This window comes from Centropristis striata, chromosome 2, assembly GCF_030273125.1.
Source record: "Centropristis striata isolate RG_2023a ecotype Rhode Island chromosome 2, C.striata_1.0, whole genome shotgun sequence".
NCBI lineage: Eukaryota > Metazoa > Chordata > Actinopteri > Perciformes > Serranidae > Centropristis > Centropristis striata.
Window position 1 is genome coordinate 5,621,861 of NC_081518.1, and position 21,176 is coordinate 5,643,036.

Sequence of the window (21,176 nt, forward strand, 5' to 3'; positions counted from 1 at the left end):
AGACATCTTAGCTCATTCCACTGTGTCTCTACAAAATGTAATTGGGAAATGTGATATGATCAGCCGTTCAGATGCACTAAAGCACAGTCTTCATTTTCCAGTCTAATGATGTCTGAGACTGCTACACACATAGGAATCACAACCATCAAACAAAATGCTCCTCTCAAAACTCCCCAGAATAATTAAATCATATATCAAGTTTTGCATTTCAGCTGGCAAAGTTGATCAAATTTCTTTCTTTCACAACCTGAGACTGCACACTTTTGCCTGTGGCTAAAGAGCTACAACATCTGCTTGAGTGTTGCGTACAGTGTCTCAGCAGCTAAATGCAAAGTCCAACCCGCAGTGCAAAGCGAATACAGCTAATCACTTTGCTATGCAATGTAGGACAGAAGGGGATGTGAAGTGCGGGGGAATGTTAAAGCTGGAAATCTCAAGCAGGAGATAGACGGAGGGCTTGGAAACTGTGAGCTCCAGGCAGGAAAGACCAGTGGGAACGATGTGCAGCCAGCACTGTTGATAGTGCTGCTGTCAAACAAAACACAACCACCAAGCCTGTGCATTACAACAAAATACTGTCAGATGATATACCTTTTACAGCAGGGGTCTCAAACTCAAATTACCTGGGGGCAGTATCAAAATGACCAAAAAAAAGACACAAAATTACAAAAAAAAAAGACACAAGATGACCAAAAAGGACACAAAATGACCAAAAACTACACAGAATTACCAAAAAAGACACAAAATGAACAAAAAAAGACACAAAATTATTTAAAAAGACAACAACTCACACATTTATTTAAACACAATTATTAAAAAAAAAAGACAAAATTATTTTAAAAAAGACACAAAATTACCCAAAAAAGACACAAAATTACCAGAAAAAGGAATTAAAGGGACCTTCCACACACAACACGGTAAAGTGCCATTCATATAAAACTCACATTAAACTTTCATATCAAGGTGAGGGCCACAAAATATCGTCACGAGGGCCACAATTGGCCCGCGGGCCGCGAGTTTGAGACCCATGTTTTACAAGCAATAATATCCCCCAAATATCTAGAAAAAGCCAGTTTCACTTCTAATAAAACACACCAATGAGTTCTCGTAGTATGAGATGGTGGTAACTGATTAAACTTTTATTAACATCCCCACGAAAGAGACTTAAGTAGTAATCCATTTGAATTTGACCGACTCACCCTTGAATCCCTTCGGGGAGCTCCACCCAAGTGTAGGAGGCTTAACGAGCAAAATGATCATCGCACTGTCAGCAGAATAAAAAATGAAGAATATTAGAGAGCTCGAGGTTCAACAAAGAGAGATTCAGATAAGATAAAGAGATGTTGGGTCCCGCTCTCCTTCCACTCCAACTCATTGTACTTTTCCACAAGCTGGGTGACTTATGAACCGAGACAAGGTTGTGCAGAAAGATAGAATTCCTAACAGATCACAGACATCCTGTACACACCCCGAATTTCCATCTAAATTCAACCAAAACAACACCTCACACACTGCAGCATTCAAGGGCAGTAGAGCACTATAATGCATCCAGATTTCCCATTGACTGGAAAACCAAAGATAAAGCTGAAAATGACAGATTTTGCTCTGATGCTTGCCGTCACATTATGCACAGAGCTAAATTTAATGTGGAAAATTAACTTCAATGAAAAAGTGGAATGAAAATATGCATCTAATGATGTCATGAGACAAAAAAATGCAACAAAAGGGGAAAAAAGGAATTTAACATAAACATAATAACACAAATCATCTATCTATAAAGCAAGAAACGTCTGTGTGTGTGCGTGTGTTTGTGTGCGTGTGTGCGTGTGTGTGTGTGTGTGTGTGTGTCTAGGGCATATATCTCTGACCGTTAGTCAGACTGACCTCAGATTTCGTATGTGGCTTGCGCATGGCACGAAGGTGTGCATCCTCGATTTTGAAGATTTTTGAAAATGTTCAAAATATCATTATTTACGTAGGACGTGTTGCGGCATTGCACTGTTTCCGATCGGACGCCTTTTAGGGGAGCTCCGCCCCCTTTTAGGGGAGCTCCGCCCCATTGTGTGATAGGCCTACACCTGGTCAGTAACACAATTCACTCTGGATTTACACCCTGACTCATCTCATCTGGAAGTCTATTTAGCCTACCTATCTTTAGGAGTTTTAAAGTGTGCTACAAGGTTCGATTTTTCCAATAATATTCAAATAGTTTCCAGCGAATATCAATGTTCAATGTGTATGTGCTGGATGGTGTGGTACCTTATGAAAAGTAAGTGTTTTATGGAGTTGCAGACGTTGTAGTGTGGTATGTAATGTACGAATACATACTTCCTACGGGTGTTGCACTAGTTAACATAATAACACAAATCATCCTATTAAATAACGTTTCAAATTGGGACCCAGTTTCGGTTGAAATCGTCTCTTTTGCTGTAACTGATTTTTCCAGGAATATTTTACAGTTTTGTCTTCTTATCTCTATGTCTTTAATGAGAGCAGGGGAAAATGTAAAAATCTAGCTCCAACGACCTTGTAAAAAAAAAAATGAAAAAGCAGAGATCCATATTGCAGTCAATGCATCTTAAACATAGAAGCAAAATGGTATATTTGAATACTTTATAACTATAAGAATATGGGATGAAAACTTTGGCACCAAATAAATGAGTTTAGAAATGTAGTCGTTAAAATATGCAGTTTAAATTGCACTGACAAAAAAACCTGATGATCAAGAGTAGTTGTGGTTTGCTTTGTTCTTATGTAGTGAAGTAGTCCTATCCGTTCTCCAGCCCCCTCACTGTCCCTCTCTACTCTACGCCAATCATGCGTCGGCCACTAACCATCACCATGTTTACAGTGAAGGAAGATTAATCAATATTCCATCACACGCTTGAGCACGTACACAGAGCAGACTGCTCATCCTATCCGATTAAGTGTGTTTCTCAAACATTTCTCTGATGAGTTCCAAAGCAAAATGAGGAGAGGAGACAGGAGGGAATTCTGGGAAAACATGCTGTGCATCGTACTTCTGCATAACTGCATTCATCATGTGATATTTATACAAAGAACACTGTCAGAACTGTCACAGCAACCTGCCTGTGATAAAGCAGATTGGAGATGGTGCATCACTAAACAGCTTCTTAGCCATCTTCCTACAAGGTGCATGTGTACATCCATGTGAAGTGCCTACTTATGCTGCTGTTCAGGGCTTTAAGACAATTTATGGCGAGGCAGCATGGTTTGAATTCTGCAGTAATTCCGCAGCACAGATGTCAGTCGGAGATGACGGCTTTGTCTTCAGAATAACTCATTAAATCACTCAAGCAGTAAAAAAGTAGAAAAGCTAAGTATGCAGGGTTTGCAAAACAAAAGTGAAGAAATGTGGGGTCAGCTTTTCATTCTGATAAAAAACCATAATCTGTCAGAAGACCTTTTACAAAAGAGCAGACCAAAACAGCGGCCCTCGCTCCATCTAAGGTCAAAGCACTGTGCAGTGAAAACAGCTGCAGTATCGTTTAACAGACCAAGCTGTCAGCATCTCAACCTAAGTAGCCTTGTGCACCTTCTAAATGCACTCCTCTCTGTCCCAAACACTTATAACCCATAGAGCAACTGTATCCCAAACAAAGCTTCCCTACCTGCAGGTTCTCAATGCAAGCCCCATGCAGCAGCAGTTATCATTTACCAGACTAACCCCGAGCATTTTTCTTTGTCTTCGAGCTCAAAAGAGCTGCCTGCTCCCTGAGGTTTTACAGCACCAAATGAATGATCCGCGGCATGACTCTGTCTGATTCAGCCAAAGTTAGGCAATCCGTCATACCACATACACACTCCCCTGAGCACACACACATACACACACACACACACACACACACACACACACACACAGACAGACACAAATTGCATATGTTCATGGTCAGATTATCCGTTTGATCTCTAAACCCCATAATCCCACAACATCAAAAATAAATCAAACATCACAAATAAAAAACTCAGATTGTAACAGACAAGCATGGCAGAAATAGGCAGAGGAGCCTATTCTAAATAACAAGAGACCACATGACGACATCAGATTATAAAGTCAGAAATCACAGTTAACCTTTTGTTCTTAAAACAGAAATCTTGACTAGACGGTTAGAGGAAATAGTGGAACTGTTGTCCACACCATGAAATAATGGTTAGTATAAGCAGCTAGGTGCTAGTTAGCTAGGTAGATGATAAGGTTGGTAGGTAGTTTAGTTGTCTAAAGAGGAGTTGTACACAGACGAACACGGTAGAGCAGCTCAATGTGTTGTTCTGGGTCAGGGCTCAATTGTAACAGTTGTGACCATTTGGGAAATTCAAATCAATCGAATCAAAATTACTTTATTTATCCCCAAGGGGAAATTCAGTTAGTCTGGTAACTCTGTTAGAATGAGACAGTCTGATGGCTGTAGGAGCGAAGGATCTTTTGTATCTTTCTGTTCTGCAACGGAGAGAGAGGAGCCGTCCACTGCTTGTTTTTTGGTCCATAAAGTTTTTGTGTAGTGGATGATCCAGGTATTTCAAGATGGCCTCCAACATCTTGACACATGTTGTCACGTCCTTGACATTCAGTGACAACAAAAAAATAGGGATAGCAAACATAAAGCACGTTACACCAAATAAACAACTTTTTAATGTGTGTTTTGTATGTCTTGGTGATATTTAAATATTGGACTGGAACTAGACAATGCTGCACATGGTGCATTTTTCTCAGGTGCACAAAATAATTAGTTTCAGAGACAAAAGCGTAGCAACTTAATTTGTTTGGCTGTGGAGTGACAAGTTCTACTAACTGCAAACATCACAAACAAATGTGCAAACCAAGGACCAAATGAACCTGAACGAAAACAAAAAATATATTTGTGAAGTCTTAGGAAATGAAGTATCTGAAAGGGAAATGATACTGCAAAGTCTGTTCAACATGGACCTCAATATGTGATGCATCAAGTTCACTAGTTCAAGGTAGCACTAATCTAATACATAGTATAATAAAGCTTTATTCTTTTGTGATTTTGTATTTTTTTGTTGCATTTTTATCATTAAGTTGATATATAACTGCATAATTACTCAAAATATAAGGTGAATGAAATGTCAACCATATTTTTTTAGTTTCAGCAAACAAAAGCTGATGCCTGGTTGCCACCCTGACAACAACTTTTAAAAGTTAGCATTGATTTATATCCTGGGTGGAACAATATTTGCATTTTTTGCAAATCATTAACATCTTTCTGCGAACAAACATACATCTTTAAAAGCTGCATGTCTGAGTAATTAAACTCAATAAACTCAAGCAACTGCTCTCCATCTCTTCTTTAAATATAATAAAACGACATTATTATATAATAAATTAATTTTACAGAAAATACAAAGACTCCAACCCGAGGCATGAAAGTATGTCAGGATACAATGACTTAATGCTGTCGTCTCTTTTACCGTACGCTCTATAATATAGAGAAACAAGCAGGACAGGCATAGTTGAATGTCATTGTGTCCTTAAGGATTACATTATCTGAACCAGGGTAATCCCTGTTTTCTATAACCATTTCATGAAAGCCCTGTCACTTGCCAGTGCTTTTGTCCAAAAGCAGAGGGGCAGATAAACAGCCAGCTACTGGATCCGCTAACAATCGGATTCAGCTAACGCTCATGCTGTAAAACATGTCTAAATCCCTTACACAATCATGTCAGAGGCATTATTATGTCATCCAAACACTAAATACCCTCCTTCTACCCCCCAAGCCTTGTCCGCCACACACACAGGAAGGCACACATTTAGGAGAACCAGGTTTTGTTTTAACATTAGGGAGCTTTTGTCAGCATGATAACAGTGGAGAAATGTATCAAATTATCCAACTGCTGAAAAATGCTCTGTAAAGCATACTAGGAGACAATACCGGACAAATCTATTGTTCAAAACCTTGATTACATTACATTACTCATTGGGATTTTGGTACAGTGGTAAATGATAAAGTCATCATATTTAAAGCAACAATACAGCAGCTACTGAATGGGAGAAATCTGATTAGTCTGGTGGATTTTGCTGCGGAGAATCTTGGCCCTGAGGGTGTCCGAGCTTGTACAGTGCAGCACACTTTACTGCAGCAGACCTGTCTTTACAACACAGTTTGCTTCAGTGTGTGTAATGTATCCATAACATGTTATCAGTGGTGGGAAAAAAAAGATATTTCTAACTTCTCCGATTGGCAAACATCTTATCCTCCATTCACAATCCCACAGACACACAGTCCACTCTGTGTGTGTGTGTATGTGTGTGTGTGTGTGTGTGTGTGCGATATCTGTGAGCTAACTGTGTCCAGACTGCCTCCAGGCTTGGAGGGACCTCTCGCCTGCAGTTCTCATTACAGAATCTGAGCAGACACACACCGCAGAGCAGAAGCAGCCACTGAACACACTCCCACTGGGGAGTTACATTACAGTGATACACAGGGTTAAGACAACACAGCTATTCCATGACTGCAATGCTCAGAGACACACAGGCCCCACACAGAGGCCCCAGCCGCCCAAACACAAACGACGTCTAATAGGATGCAAACTGACTTTTTTGTAGGGTCACTGCGTTGTCATATTATGCATTGTAATAACAGTGTCTTCACATCTGTTCTGCATAAACATGCTGTACACAAAGCTATCAAAGCACTGCAGGTTTCCTTCACAATCTGTTCCCTCTAAAGTGTCTATTTTTTCTCTAGTATTCCCCGACTTGGAGTGCTGCTTTTCAATACAGAAGAGACATAAATCATCCTAATCACCATATAGAATGATTAGCAACAAGTCCACTAAACCATGCGACCACATATGTTTTTTGTTCCTACCCACTAATTCAACCAACAGGAGCTTTTTCTATATTAACGCCCCTACTCGTAGCAGGTCAGCATGTCCTCATACCTAAATGCAGTGGTCAAACAGTTGCAGTTTGGTTAGGTTTAGGCAACAAAACTAAGTGGTTAAGTTAAAGAAACACAAGTTAATGGTTAGGCTTAGGAAATGATAATTTAGCTTAAAATACCTACTGCTGGAAGGAAGTTTTGGTACTTTTGTCTGTGTTGTAAAATGTGATGTAGCTACACATTTACATAGGTTACTTAAAAATGACAATGTGGACTTTTCAATTAATTGATTGATTGATTTTGAGTATAAAAAAAACTGACAAAAACATCCTTGAATGCTAAGTCAAACCCAGAGGTTAGCACATGAAAGCATAATGCAACACTTATTTCCAATGTAGACGTCAGTGTTAAGTTTTGGGTTTAAACCCGACACAAACACCGTTCTCCTGGGTAAAAGTCCATTCTAGAGGTCGTCCGAACAATAAGTGTAAATATGGGTTGAAATAAGCTTCTGTACAAACTACATATGGGGTGGTTTTTTGAGGTAGGATAGTCTCATGATAAGATATCAAATAATGGTTATTTCAACATAGAACACAGTGTTAAAAATAATAAAAAGTGATTTAATAATTTAGTTTTGGCCCTCTCTTATCTATCCCCACACAAGCTATAACATTATCATTTTATCGAGGAAATTAAACAGATGGATTAAATGAATTATGTGAGGTTCCACTTGGCTGGCAGAGGGTAACTGAATTTAGAGTCTATTTTTAGATCTCTGTATCCTGAGAGTGTGGGGAGAGCTTGTCGAGACTTACGGGGCTTATTAAGTCAGGCATCAGTGGAGGAAGGTAGGCCACATCTGGTGCACAGCCCAGAAACTTCCACTGGGCAGCAGGATCGAGATTTTAACAGAACAGTCCCTTTCGCAGAATTTCCATCCCGCTAACAGAGGCTGATCTAAATCACATTGTGGGGAATTTAAAAGGTCACGGTCCTAATACTCAGGGAATGCACTCCCTTTTCAAATACCTCAACCTCCTGTTAGGTATCATCATTATGTCTATTCTTAGAAGCATTAATTCTCCCTGGAAATGTGCAGAATGTCGGCTGTTAAGGAGAGGTCGCCTCCTTTCTCCGATACTCTCTCCCCTCTATCCATGGGTGCTCTGTCCCCTGCACCAATTTTAGGTGTGTCATTTCTCAGACTGAAGTGGTCCAGCCATTTAAAGCTCTGCTTAACAAAAACATGACCTCCATATCAGTTATGCATACAAATGAAGTGTCTTTTGGCCACGTTTCACCCTGTGGCTGAGGGATGAAAGGGGAAGGATGAGCTGTGCTGGGTGTGACTGGGCTGTACTCAACATTTCTGGAACTGACTAAACATCAGATGTTATCCAACGCCCTGAGTAGAACCAGAACAAGCTAATGTCAACTATTACATAATCCATTAAAAAACAGACCACCACATGAGACAAGACACACCTACAACAGGAGCCTCATTGATGTTGAGTATAAGTAATAAATGTAGCTTGATAACCTGCAATGACAATAATATTGATTCAAAGCCAAGCTGTCAACTTTCTGCAGCTCATACTGTAGGTGAAATTTTGCGGTCGGGTGTTTGCAGCCCGCTGGCTCTGTGGCTGAGAGCCCAGCAGGAGGGCTGACCGATGAGGGAGCACATGCAGGAATGATAAATAGGCTAAGTAACCTTATCGCTGCGGCTGACATCGACACCCTGACAGAATGATAATAAGCTTGATATCTTGTGCATGGATCAATGGCATCATTTCCATGTCACAACCCATTAGAATAGACATAATTCACCAAAGAACAGCATAAAAACTGTAGTTTGCCACTTCATGTACCTGGAAATCTAGCTATAGCTGCCCTAGCAAATCCATACATTTTAATGAATGCATAGCATGCAATTTAAAGCGTCATGCATGTTCAGTTCACTTTAATGCTGATTGCTGAAACACTTCAGAGAGCTCACATGGTGCCGCTTTTCGCAAATTTCAGCAAAACTAGAGCAAAACAGTCCGTCAGTGCATGCAAAAGTGTAATATGCAGCATGTGTGAGTATATATAAATAATGTATAATATAATGTAATAATGTATATATATATATATATATATAAAGTGAATCTCTGTGGGTTTATCTGTGTGTGATCTGGGCCCTATTAGCAGCTGTGCTAAGGATTAGAAGCAAAACCATGTAAACAAGGACATTCCTTTAAGAAGTGTATATCTGGCTCACTGAGAGGTGGCAAGGACTGCATCAAAGCTCAACTACAGCCTAACCCTATGGAGACCTCCCACATTAACTGTGTATGTAGAAGAGCATCATAATCAGCCTGAGAGATCACAGTTCTGCTGACATCAACACAGCGGTCAGTGACCTGTGATCATGATGAGGCACTGCAGTGAGCTCTCTCTTTCTTTCTCCTTCTCTGTCTTCTCATTCCTGGAGAGACTGCACCATTAGTACACATTGATATACGCTCCCCCCGAAGGCAATCCAAAGGTTTGTAAAGGCAAAACAGCCAGCTGCCTTCTCTGCCACGAAAACGGATGATAGACACAGTTCAGTGTGCGTGTAAATTCTCCCCTCTGCACATACACTTTGCACAAACACTTAACGACATGCAGTACGGAGCACTTTATCTCCTGCAGCTGCTGGAACGATTTAGCCGACACACCTCCTAAGTAGCAATACAATCCCACATATGTGTTGGGAGAGGGGCTGGGATACACACCTGTGAGCCGCTCGATACACTGGCTGCCTCTTGTAAGGGACCTGTAAGGTTGACTGTCCTGGTTGGCCCAACATGTTAGCTGCAGGTCTGTGATTTGCTGTGCTCTGCTCTGCTCTCCTCAGTGGTGCCTGTGTGTGTGTACTCCTCTCAGCTGGTAGTGCCGCTGCTGCTGCTGACGTCTTCTGCTGTGCACCGTGGCGTCGATTCATTCAAAACATCCTCTTTCCCGCTTCTCCTGCGTTAGGCTGCTGAGGTGGAGCTAAAAATACACGTAATCACTGAGCTGTCCCCTGTCTTCGTGAGCATTACCCTTGTGATGGGTATTATTAAAGCCAGCCAACCTCACCAATACATCATGTAAGAGGCCCCAGAGCACCAAGTAAAACCACAGGTACAACGCATTAGCCATAACCCATGTAATCATATTCTCTTCTCTCAAATTCATTCCCTGTAGTGGCTCTCTCTCTCTCTCTCTCTCTCTCTCTCTCTCTCTGTCTCTCTCTCTCTCTCCTCACCTCTCCTCTGCTCTCTTCTAATATATGTGTTCCTCAGCGGAGCTCTGCCGTCAGAGCACTTGCCTGAACTGGACGCCCTCTCTGCTCCATTCCCTCTGCAGTCATGCAGGCAATACGCCGCATGCACAGCAAGCAAGAGGGGAGGAATGAGGAGGGAAAAGGAGGAATTACAGTATTGAGTAAGGAAAAAGGTAGAAAGAAAAGAGATATGGAGAGGTGTTCTCATGGTTTCATTTTGTACTTTTTGTAATTATTGAAGATATGTCTCCATGGGTGTCATTATAGAAATTCAACCGTGTCCAACAACGACAACATCTCAACTCAAAAATTTAGCAATTTTACTATTGACGAGTGTAAAATCAACCAAGCAGCAACCTCCGGGGCTGAAAAGTGAAGCCAATGCAAAGTGCCAAAAACTGCAGTTCCTCTATTGCCACTTGAAAGCTGGCTGCAAAAGGGAGTCAATCCTGATAGTCTCCAATGTAAATATGCCCGACTTTACAGCAGAAAAACATGTTTACAGCCTGGTTCAAAAACACTGTGAGAGGGGGAATTTTTATATCACCCGTTTAATCACCCGCAGCTGCATTCAGCCGGCCTCAGCTCATCCTTGTTCTACCCCACAAGCCACATACTTTGGGTTTCATTTCACCTCAAAATAAATCTATGGGTGATGTTACAGGGACTACGTCCATATTTAAAACAATCCATAATGTCAACCAAGCAACAACGTCTGGCCCTGAAAAATGAGGCCAATGCGGAAGTTCCTTAAACCTGCAGTCTATCTAATGGCCAGCAGGGGGCGACTTCACTGGTTGTAAAAAAGGAGTCAGACTGTATGAAAGTCAATTGGATTATTACCCTGCTTCTCACTTGATTTATTACCTCAGCAAACATAGTACGTAATAACTTTATGGCTTCAACTATTACGGTGCGTTCAGACCGGACGCGTAGCAAATATTTCACGCGACAAGATTACATACAAAGTCAATGCAAACACGCAAATTTTTGCCGGCGGCGCGAATCGCGGGTTTCGCGCGACGCGAATGCCGCGATTGACGCGAATGTCGCGGCTGGAATGAAACAACGCAAATTCGCGTGAGTTCAATAAATTCAACTTTGGCAAAATATTCGCGTGACGCTGTGTCGGGACAGCCTATCAGTGTTGAGATTCTGGACGACAGTGTCCGAGATACATACATGAGAGAGAGGAGAAAAGAGGCAGGAAGGAGGAGTGGGTCGGCAGGAGGGACAGGAAAAAGGTGGAAGTACTCTGCGGTCCTCTCTCCGTGCTGAGTGCGCCTCCGGATGATGTCACTCACCCAGACACGACGGCGTGTTTTCCGACGTATCTCGGACTTCCAGAGCAGGTACAGGGACGCTATGCTTGTCATGGTTGATGACAGAATGAAATGGAGGGAATTATTTGGCGCTAAATAGTCTCTTGGAGTTATTTACTCGCGCGAGTGACGCGAGTAAATTCAACTACTCGCGCGATCAACTCGCGCGAGTAACGCGACACGAAAATTCGCTACGCGTCCGGTCTGAACACACGGTTAGTTTCAAGTCTTCTTCAATACAGCATGATGTTCATTTTGTAAATTATGGTCTCATTTAGAGTAAAATAGAGGTTAAAGCAGATTTATGCTAGTATGGCACACTGTGTGTCTCCATTTTAGAACTTGTGTTTTCACTTGATTAAAGTTAGCTGTGGTCTGTTTTGTTCAGTGTCCAGATGGAAATAAATGTATGATATATATGATATGATATAAGTATTAATTTGTTCACTTTGAATGACAGATGCTGATCGCTTACCAAGGTTAGCTAGCTGGCATTAGTGAATAACATTCACGGGGACGGCGGGGCTCAGTTGGTAGATCGTTCGTCCAGTAACCGGAAGGTTGGTGGCAGCTACATGTCGAAGTATCCTTAAGCAAGATACTGAACCCCAAATTGGTCCCGATGCTGCGTTCATCAGTGTGTGGATGAATTCCCAATGGTGGCAGGTGGCACCAGTGTGCCCTGGTAGCCTCGGCCACCAGTATGAATGTGTATGTGAATGGGTGAATGAGCGCAGTCTGTAGTCTAAAGCACTTTGGATAAAAGCGCTATATAAGTGCCCCCCATTTACCATTTACCAACATGGTGACAACCAAAATGCTTCAAAACCAAAGTCAAGACACCAATGTAACATCACATTGACTACATCCAGTATTTTTTTATACAGGCTGCCCTTCCATCAGCTTTAACAGGATAGGCTGTAACAACAGCCAGATTACATGAAGGAGGGAGTGTGTGTGTTGGGAAGGTATAATGCTCAACATGAGAAATGGAAGTGAAGGCTGGGCTATGACCTAACAGCTGTAGAGACTGATGACTATGCCATGCTATAAATGCCTTCTATCAGCTAATAGACACTGTGGGGGGGCAGGTGAGAAATGTTTTACCTCACCAGCTCACCAGGATTCAGGAAGTCACAGATTTCACACACACACACACACACACACACACATACATACACACACACAGACATGCAGGTAATGCAGCCAGCTGCTGTTGCCCTGATCCCCTGAGTTTCATCCTCTGCTGCTCTTTCTCATCCATCTACACTCTCCTTCACATCTCGTTAGCATACCCCAGGAGTCGAAAGCACTCCCATTGCAAGTAAAGACCTCTTCAGTGCTGTTGAGATGATGCCAGTGTGCAGGGTTGCTGGTTCTAACCACCGTCAGTGATGCATTAGCTTTCTCTTACAGTAATTCACTTCACTGCATGAATAAACTGCAACATGCATGCCATTGTAAAACAGCCATACACAATGCAAACACCTGAACTGTCAGAAAGCAGAACAGTTCCAAAGTGTATGCAGTAAGAAATAACGAACATTGTGAATAATTGTCTAATGTAATAAGGGTTTAACAGAAAACTGAATCTTCGTAATTAAATTATTAAAATAACCTCAAGGGAAATGTTTTGCAAAACTAAAAGAATGATGCAAGCATGACAAGGACATAAATAATAACCAACACCCAATCTTAGTCATTGCTGGAAAGTAAGAAAGTGCATTTACCCAAGTTCTGTACATAAATACAATTTAAAGCTTTTTATGCATCTTTATACTTCTACACATTCAGACAGAATTATTTTACTTGTTTACTTGAATACATTTATTGGACAGATGTACTGTAGTTAGGTATTGCATATGTAATGTAATCAGTTTATAAAGTATGATGTAGCTAAAATAGTAATGCAATAATAATCCAATAACTAAATATAACGCTGAGAGGAAGGAGGTCACTTTGCTCGACAAAGAGTACTTATACTTTTGATACATTAAGTACATTTTGTTGTAGCTACTTTTTACTTTTATAATATTTATAATATTTCTGAAGGAGCAAGAGGCTGCCAGACAGGAGAAAATCTTTGCAAGAGCTTTGCAAAATAAAAGGCTACAAGGCTTCATGTCACGCTGGCATTCTTGCTGTTGGAGTTTATGAGTTCGTGAGTAATATTAGCTGGCTTGCTATATCTTGTGTTGCTGCACTTGCTTTATGTTTGGCTGTGTTAGCAAAGTTGTCATTTAGTTTTGATCATTAGTAATAACAAATGCTTGTGTGCAGCTGTTCATATTTATGGCAGCAATGTATCAGTGAACTGCACTCTGAAACTCTAAGGGCACTAAATTGAAAAAAATAAACAAACCATACAAATCCTATGTAATGTTTCCTTAAAAATTAAAGTAAACGATCTACGGATATTGAACTTGTACATAGAAATGTGATTTTTATCATCCATTTGCGATCACAAAGCAATGAAAGAAATGAATGCATATAATAAAATGCAATATAGACATAATGAATTATAACTTTAAACATATAAAATATTTTTTATGTATTTTTAAAAAAAATGAAACTGAACTGTAAAAGGCCATTCTGTTTTTTTCCAGGACAACATCATCTGATGATGGCTCAGTATGAATATACAATGGATTCATCCTCATCTGACTCTACTCAGCATACTTCCAGTAAGTCTCTGCTAGCTAGAGCCTCTCTCAAAAGTACATGTTGCTACATTGCTACTCACCAGTTAGTAATCAGATGTAGAAAGCAATAAGTCCAATTCAAAAGTCTCAAACGTCCAAATCTGTCCTGATCCTGCAGACGACCAATAAGGAGTGTCTCTCTCTGTTCTCTTAACCTATGGTAACTGAGCCTGATTTAACTGTGTGCACAATGCTAGGTGGGTGCGCTGGGACGTGCACAAAGAGCGGTGTCAGATAGAAGTATAACTGCTGTTTCAGCCCTCTCTCTCTACTCTGGATCACTCAGTAACACTGCCAGCACTTACACTACATAGCTCTACTTATGCTCTCCAGGGAAGAATAAAATGATAACGCTCCATTGTTCAGTTCCTATGTAGAAGAAAAAGAAGCAGGAAAAGGGCAGGGCCTGGCTTGTTAAGTAACTCTGAAGCCAGCGCTCTTTGTAGTGACCACACATGAACAGTATTCACCTCGCTGTGTTGTCCGGTCAACATAAAGTGCTGACCTTGGTCACTGACTGCAACCAGAGCCTTCAGTCTCACCCCGAGTCCTCTTTATCTGATCACATCCCCGTCAGTCGGGGAGAGGGAGAGGGAGAGAGGATGGAGAGCAGACTATAGCTGAGTGGCTGGCTCAGGCTGCTGCAGTGCCGGTTCAATAATCCACAGACAGACATATAGATAAGAGCAGAGGGCTGGATGAGGGAGGCGCAAGTCAATATGTACGATGGACAGCCGGGTCAACATTCATACCTCACTCTGTCAACTGCTGCCACTGTTGTCCTCCTGGCTGTTGTTTGACGAAATGAAGCCATAATAATCTCAGCCTGTTGTATCAGCAAACCAGGAAAAAGCTATAAAATCTACTGGACGAAAGTTACTCAGGAAACACTGTCCAGTAAGAATGCAATGCAGAATTGAAGCGACAAAATTTCAGTCAAATGCAGGAAAATTGCGATGTGACCGAGAAATGTTTTAACGGAATTATTTATCCTATCAGATGATGGAGAAATGCACTTTTCAGTGCTTGTGCACACACATTTTTGTTTCAGGAGTACCCACAAACTGTGAAATAAGACGTTTTGTGGGATGCCTGCATCACAAAACACGTTTTTAACAAGCCATTGAGATTTGGCTTCCCTTCCTATAATACAGGATCATTAGAATATACTCCAGCCATGGCTTGGGCCTTGAACCTTTGCTTTTTATAATAATAATAATAATAATAATAATAACAATAATAATAATGATAATAATAACTTTATTTATATAGCACTTTTTAAAAAAAGCAGTTTACAAAGTGCCTCGACGGAGAGCAGTTAATTACAAGGAGAAGGATGCCATAAGGCTAAAAACAATTCTTACATTAAAAGAAAAACAAAAAGAGACAGAGCAGGAACAATCACAAGACATTCTCAGATATGCAGAAAATAAAAGGTAAAAGGAGTAAAAAAGTAAAAAGTGAAGAAGTAAAAAGGAGCGGTGAGATAGACTGCATTACATAAAAGCAAGTCTATAAAAGTGGGTTTAAAGAGACGAGAAGCTGAATACAGGTATATTCAGACAGACAGTGTGAGAAAAATAATGTGTTTTGAACATTAAAGTGTGTAAATATGTTTATGAAGTCAAACTTTAACAAGTATAATTTATTTTCAACGTGCAAAATAGTAATAATATAAACAAGCCTGCACAATATTAGGACCAAAAACACATCACACATTACCTGTCTAATTAATAATCACATAATACAGAAACAGATGTTAGACTGCATTAAACCTCTGAAGTCCAGGAGATTTTGGTTCAAATTTGTCAACTTCCTATGCATTTATTTCTCTCTGTTTAGCATCTTTCAGTCTGTCCTTACATCACATGCATGGCTCCTTTTTCTCCACACAAACTTGGCTATCAATCAGATTTTTCATTTTATTTTAATTAACAAAGTATAAAGCTACCAGGAACCCAAAATACAAACAAAAGACACAGGTGTCTATGGAAATGTACCTTTTTTTTTTTTTTTTTTTTTTTACCATTTATACACACAAAAACAGCAGAAAAATAATAAATAATAAAACTACAAAACAGTCTATTTGCATGTAAATTAAAAATAGCAATAGTTTTCATTGTAGAAAGAAAATTCACATTTTAAAAATGGTCTAGAAACATAAATGGCACTTTCAACTGGCTTTCTCAGCTTGTCTACACATCATATATAAATAAAGTTATTACTGTAAATGAAACATGTGTATTTTCAATAAATAGATGGAGTCCAGAGGGTTAAACTGTCAAATAGACAAAGACTCAGCAACAGCAGTATCTAGTGGCGAGCTTCAGAACAGCACTAAACATACATGCACATGCTCCACCAGGTCTCAGGCCATACATCATCAAACAGTCAATCTTATAGTGACGTGTGACTAGTGAGTGGAAATAAATATAAACATAAAACGTTTTTAAAAAAATGCTGCACAATCCAAGCGTCATCTCTCATCTCTCAAAGCAAATTGAGACAATGGATGGTTGGAGGTGATGACTCTTCAAAGCGATCTTAAACCATCAAATCACAGAGATTTAGAAAAGTAGAAAAGGAGAATCAATGGGATCATGAATAAGGAATCAGCCTTGCATCTCTGCACTAGAGCAAATTAAATTGGACTGCTTTGTGAGAACTCACACAGCTGTGCGGTCAATGTGTTCAATAAATGCTGCAGTGAGTGAAATTGGCCTAACCACCGAATCTGCTCTCGTGAGCATTGGCCAGACGGTCCTTTTCATTTATCTTTTTCATACTCAATATTACATTAATGGGAACAGCAATATTCAATCAAGTAATCCGCAATGAGAAACATTTTTTCAGAGCTCATGCACTCAATCTGCTGCTGAACATAAGCTTATTGAAGTGTTATTATTCGGTTAGGCAGACTTCGGATAATATACCTTAAGGAATATGTATGACTTAAACACTGCAGAGCCTTTACTGCAACAAATCCTATATTCAATCAATAAATGTCAGATTAAGCAGACAAATCTGTGCTGATCTTCGAGGTGCTAGGATGAAAAATAGTTGTGAATATGGAGGAGAACTTGCCAACTGTTCTATTGGTCGCAAGAAATATAATTCATTTTTAATCAGGACATTGCACCATTTCTTGTTCAACAAGTCGACAGGGCACCGAAGAACAAGTTAGGGTCAAGTTCATCTTGTATTTAACAAGTCTTTGATTATTCTCTGACTTCCTGCAGTTACCTGATTCCCTCAAATAACCCTGTTTTCTGTGTGCATAGAATAAACTGTAGACTCGATAAAGCACAGTATTGAGATATTCTGCATGGTAATATTGTATTGATATGCCAATGCAAGGTACTGTAAATAGTATTTTGCAGTATTTTACTTTCCAATTCCCCACTTGCTGAAGTGGCTACACAACTTTTTTTACAGGTATCATTGTCCAAAATACTAGTACAGAAGTTGTACTATGTAGACTGTAATACGAATAGTTCAGTTTGTCAGGTGTAACATTTATAACAGTGTTTTTATAACAGTGTTGCTCAGTTTGCCTGTTTGACAGTCCCATTTTGCCGCAATAAAACTGACTGAAGTGAAGAGGAACAGGCTGAAAATGTTATCTTATGAGATAAAAACAGATGTTGACAACATTTTCCTTTGGCGACATAATGTGCCATTAAAATCGGTAAACCTCAAACTATCGCAATGTGTTATTACAATACTCAGCATATAGCAAAATCTTTAAAATCGCAGTGATATTGTTTTGTGACTTGAGTATTAGGGATGGCCGTTAGGAAGAAAACTGCCAACTCGTTATCTATAACGTTAACGATCAATTTATTGATTAATCACAATGTTTTTCAGCATATATAAAAACATGCATACATGGCAAAATAAACTATATATATATATATATATATATATATATATATATATATATATATATATAGTACTATGCCAAAGCCTGTTTTGATAAGCAATGAAAGGACGTAAAAGTCGATCATCAAACTAACTCAAGTGAGATTAAACTGTAAAGATAACATCAAGGAGTTCAATGTTTTATGTTTTAGCCCCCAAAGAGGCATGAGGTTAGTTTTCACAGTAATCTTGTATATGAAAGTGTGTTTTGTGTTTAAATAAGTTTTGGATAAAATTAAACTCAGTATTAATGCTAGCAAGGTTTGATACAGTAAGCTAGTTTTGCTCAAATTAATAATCTTGTATTTTTCTGTGTTTTATAAATGTTATTGCAACTTTCAGTTTGCAAACTGTCGCTTTATCCAACTTAATTCTCAGCTCATTGGCTTATTCACTCAGAACTGAACGCTCAGCCGTGTTTCAGTTCAGAAAATACTGATACACAGTCTGAGATGAAATTAAAAAAATACACAGATCAATTAAAAATTCCACGTGATCGACTAAATTCTTAACAACCATTACTCGATCATCGATTAATTATGCCCATCCCTATAAAGTTTTGTGATAACATCATATCTTTGGGCCTCTGGTGATTCCCTAACCCCTGACGCCAAATATAAATATTCTATTGAAGCACTAAAGCAGCATTAACACATTTCTGGTCAGTGGAACAAGCAGAAAAAACAACACTGACACATTATCACCATTGTTGTGCTAAACTGTCTTTCTAGAAATCACAGCAGCCACAGAGAAACATTAGCAGTCAATATGAAGCGTGTTTCTGGCCTTCTGATTAATTTCAGGCCAATACTCGCTCTCTTTGTAGCTCTTCTAGCACTCCACAAACTCCCGAGGGAAATAATGTTGTCTTTAGCTGCTCAATGCGCCACAATGTTCACCAGCTAGTGGCTAAATAGAAGATTGCAGAGTTTGGTATAAGAGTATATCAAAGAGTAATAAAGTTACACATTTCACATTGCATTTATTAATTTAATCCATTGTTAATTAAAAAAAATATTAATGAGTGCAGCTTTAACACTGTTCTCTATACTATAAAATAGTAGTTCAGACAGAAGTTACATAGATACTGCTCTACATGTAGCTTGTATGTGAAAGTTTTAGCAAATGCAGTAGCAGTTTGTAACACTTTTCATGCAGTATCTAACATAATACCAGATGGATACCTTCACTGAACCTAAGAGCTTTTTATTTAAATGCTATTTTTTTATGCTTGCAGAAAATCACTTGCATTACTATGTTTGACAGATACTATGATTTCTACTCGGGATGCAAGCTTGTCACATTTAAATTACCTATAACGCTGGACAAAATAGTCAGTATTTCATGAAAAGGTTGCTTCTCTGATATTCTCTCTATAAAGACTCTCTTTTTGCACGACATCCATCTTCCACCTTCCTGGCTGCTAACTAATCACTTCTCTTCTCACCCGTCTGGCGAGATGAGAACAGTGTGGGACCTGCTTCTCTCTGCAGTGGCTCCAGTCACACTCAGACTCTGACAGAATGCGGCAGAAAGAACTGTCATCTGAATTCAATCAGAGGGAGGGTATACAAACTCTTTCCTTCCTCCAGAGAGGCGGCTGAGTTTACTCAGGTGCAGAGCTGACAACATGAAAACAGTGATACAAAAAAGGGGGAAAAAAGTTTTGCTTTTTCTGTACAATTAGGTTTTTGTTGCATGCCAGTTCTATTTAAATCTGCTGTATATGATGACAGATTGTCACAGATAACCAGACTGTAGCAGCGTTTATGTATGAAAGCATTTCTCATACACTAAACAAAAGACAAAACCTAACTGTAATAACACTAATAAGCCATTGTTACCTTGTCTCTTTCTGCTTTTCTTCCAAACCGGAGGGCTCCAGCTCAGGAACCACCTCTGTTTCATGATCAGCTGAGTCAGTCCCCTGGCTAAGGGGCAGACAACTGCAACAGCAGGTCCCCATCCCGGCTCGGGCATCTCCCCTGCCCTGTTTGTGCTCTGACTCCAGCTCCAGCTCGCACTGGACAACCTGCTGAAGTCGTCTGGACGGTGAATGACTCATTCTAGATAACGTATATCATCCCACAGAGCACACCTCAGGCCCGCAGCTCTTAATGTATTCATTCATTGCAGGCTTGCGTGGTTAAATATTGCAAGTTCAAAAACAAGGCCTGATGGAAAGCTTCCTTTGTATTCTGCAGCACAAACGTCCACTGTACCAGACTCTCAATCTACTCTTTGTTTTTTTCCTCTTTATTCAGTCCGCTGCTTTAACCTCCGACTCTATTTGTAGGCCCCGACAGTACTGTACACTTTGTATTGTTTAACTGTCACACAAGCCTCCTAATAAGTCACCAAATGACACGATATTGACAACACAGCTCCGTTTATAAAGCGCTCTAGCCTCAAATAAATGTCCAGGCTGCCTCACAAACACCGAGAGAAGAGAAGATAGATGCACAAACATAACGGCCGGACACGATTTAAAACATGATACGAGGATCTACTGATAATGACAAATGGTCAAAATAAATCACCCGACAGGAGTGAGCGGACTCGCTACCTCACCAACAACCTATTTGCAATTCCTTGGCCATGAATGCTAATTCTCAATTTCAGTATTCCTGCATCTGCTGGTATGTGCACTGTTGCCATCTTCACGGGATTAATGATTCGTGCTTCAAGGGGAGCTGTGTGTCTATGCAAGTTTATTATCAGGAAATGAAGTGTTTGTAATGTTCCATGTAGTGTGTGTGTGTGTGTGTGTGTGAGTGTGTGTGTGTGTTCTTGTTCTTCCTACATAGTGAGGACCACAACACGTTTTTAACCAACAGAGTGAGGACATTTTTGCAAAGTGAGGACATTTCGGCCGGTCCTCACTTCTTTAAAGGCTTTTTTGAGATTTCAGACTTTGTTTTAATATAAATGATAATTAACTGAAACTGTATTGTGTAGTTACAAAACTAACTAAAATTATAGTGAAAATGTCCTTCATTTTCGTCTTTGTCAACTTTTTTCATACATAATGAAGATGGATAAGGCAAAGGATATAAAGGCAAAATTT

General features: G+C 39.8%; 1 protein-coding gene across 8 annotated transcripts in view; it reads right to left on the reverse strand.

Moving 5' to 3' along the window:
- Window positions 1-21,176, reverse strand: part of plekha7b (pleckstrin homology domain containing, family A member 7b) — a 100,540-nt gene that overhangs the window by 70,106 nt on the left and 9,258 nt on the right. Inside the window, exon 1 of one of the 8 annotated variants that reach the window (XM_059350788.1) lies at window positions 19,954-20,174. The exons of the other annotated variants lie outside the window; for them this stretch is intronic. Within the exon in view, the coding sequence (XP_059206771.1) occupies window positions 19,954-20,174 (221 nt within the window). Of the gene's footprint in view, window positions 1-19,953; window positions 20,175-21,176 lie in introns of those variants that run through there. 8 annotated transcript variants of the gene reach the window in all.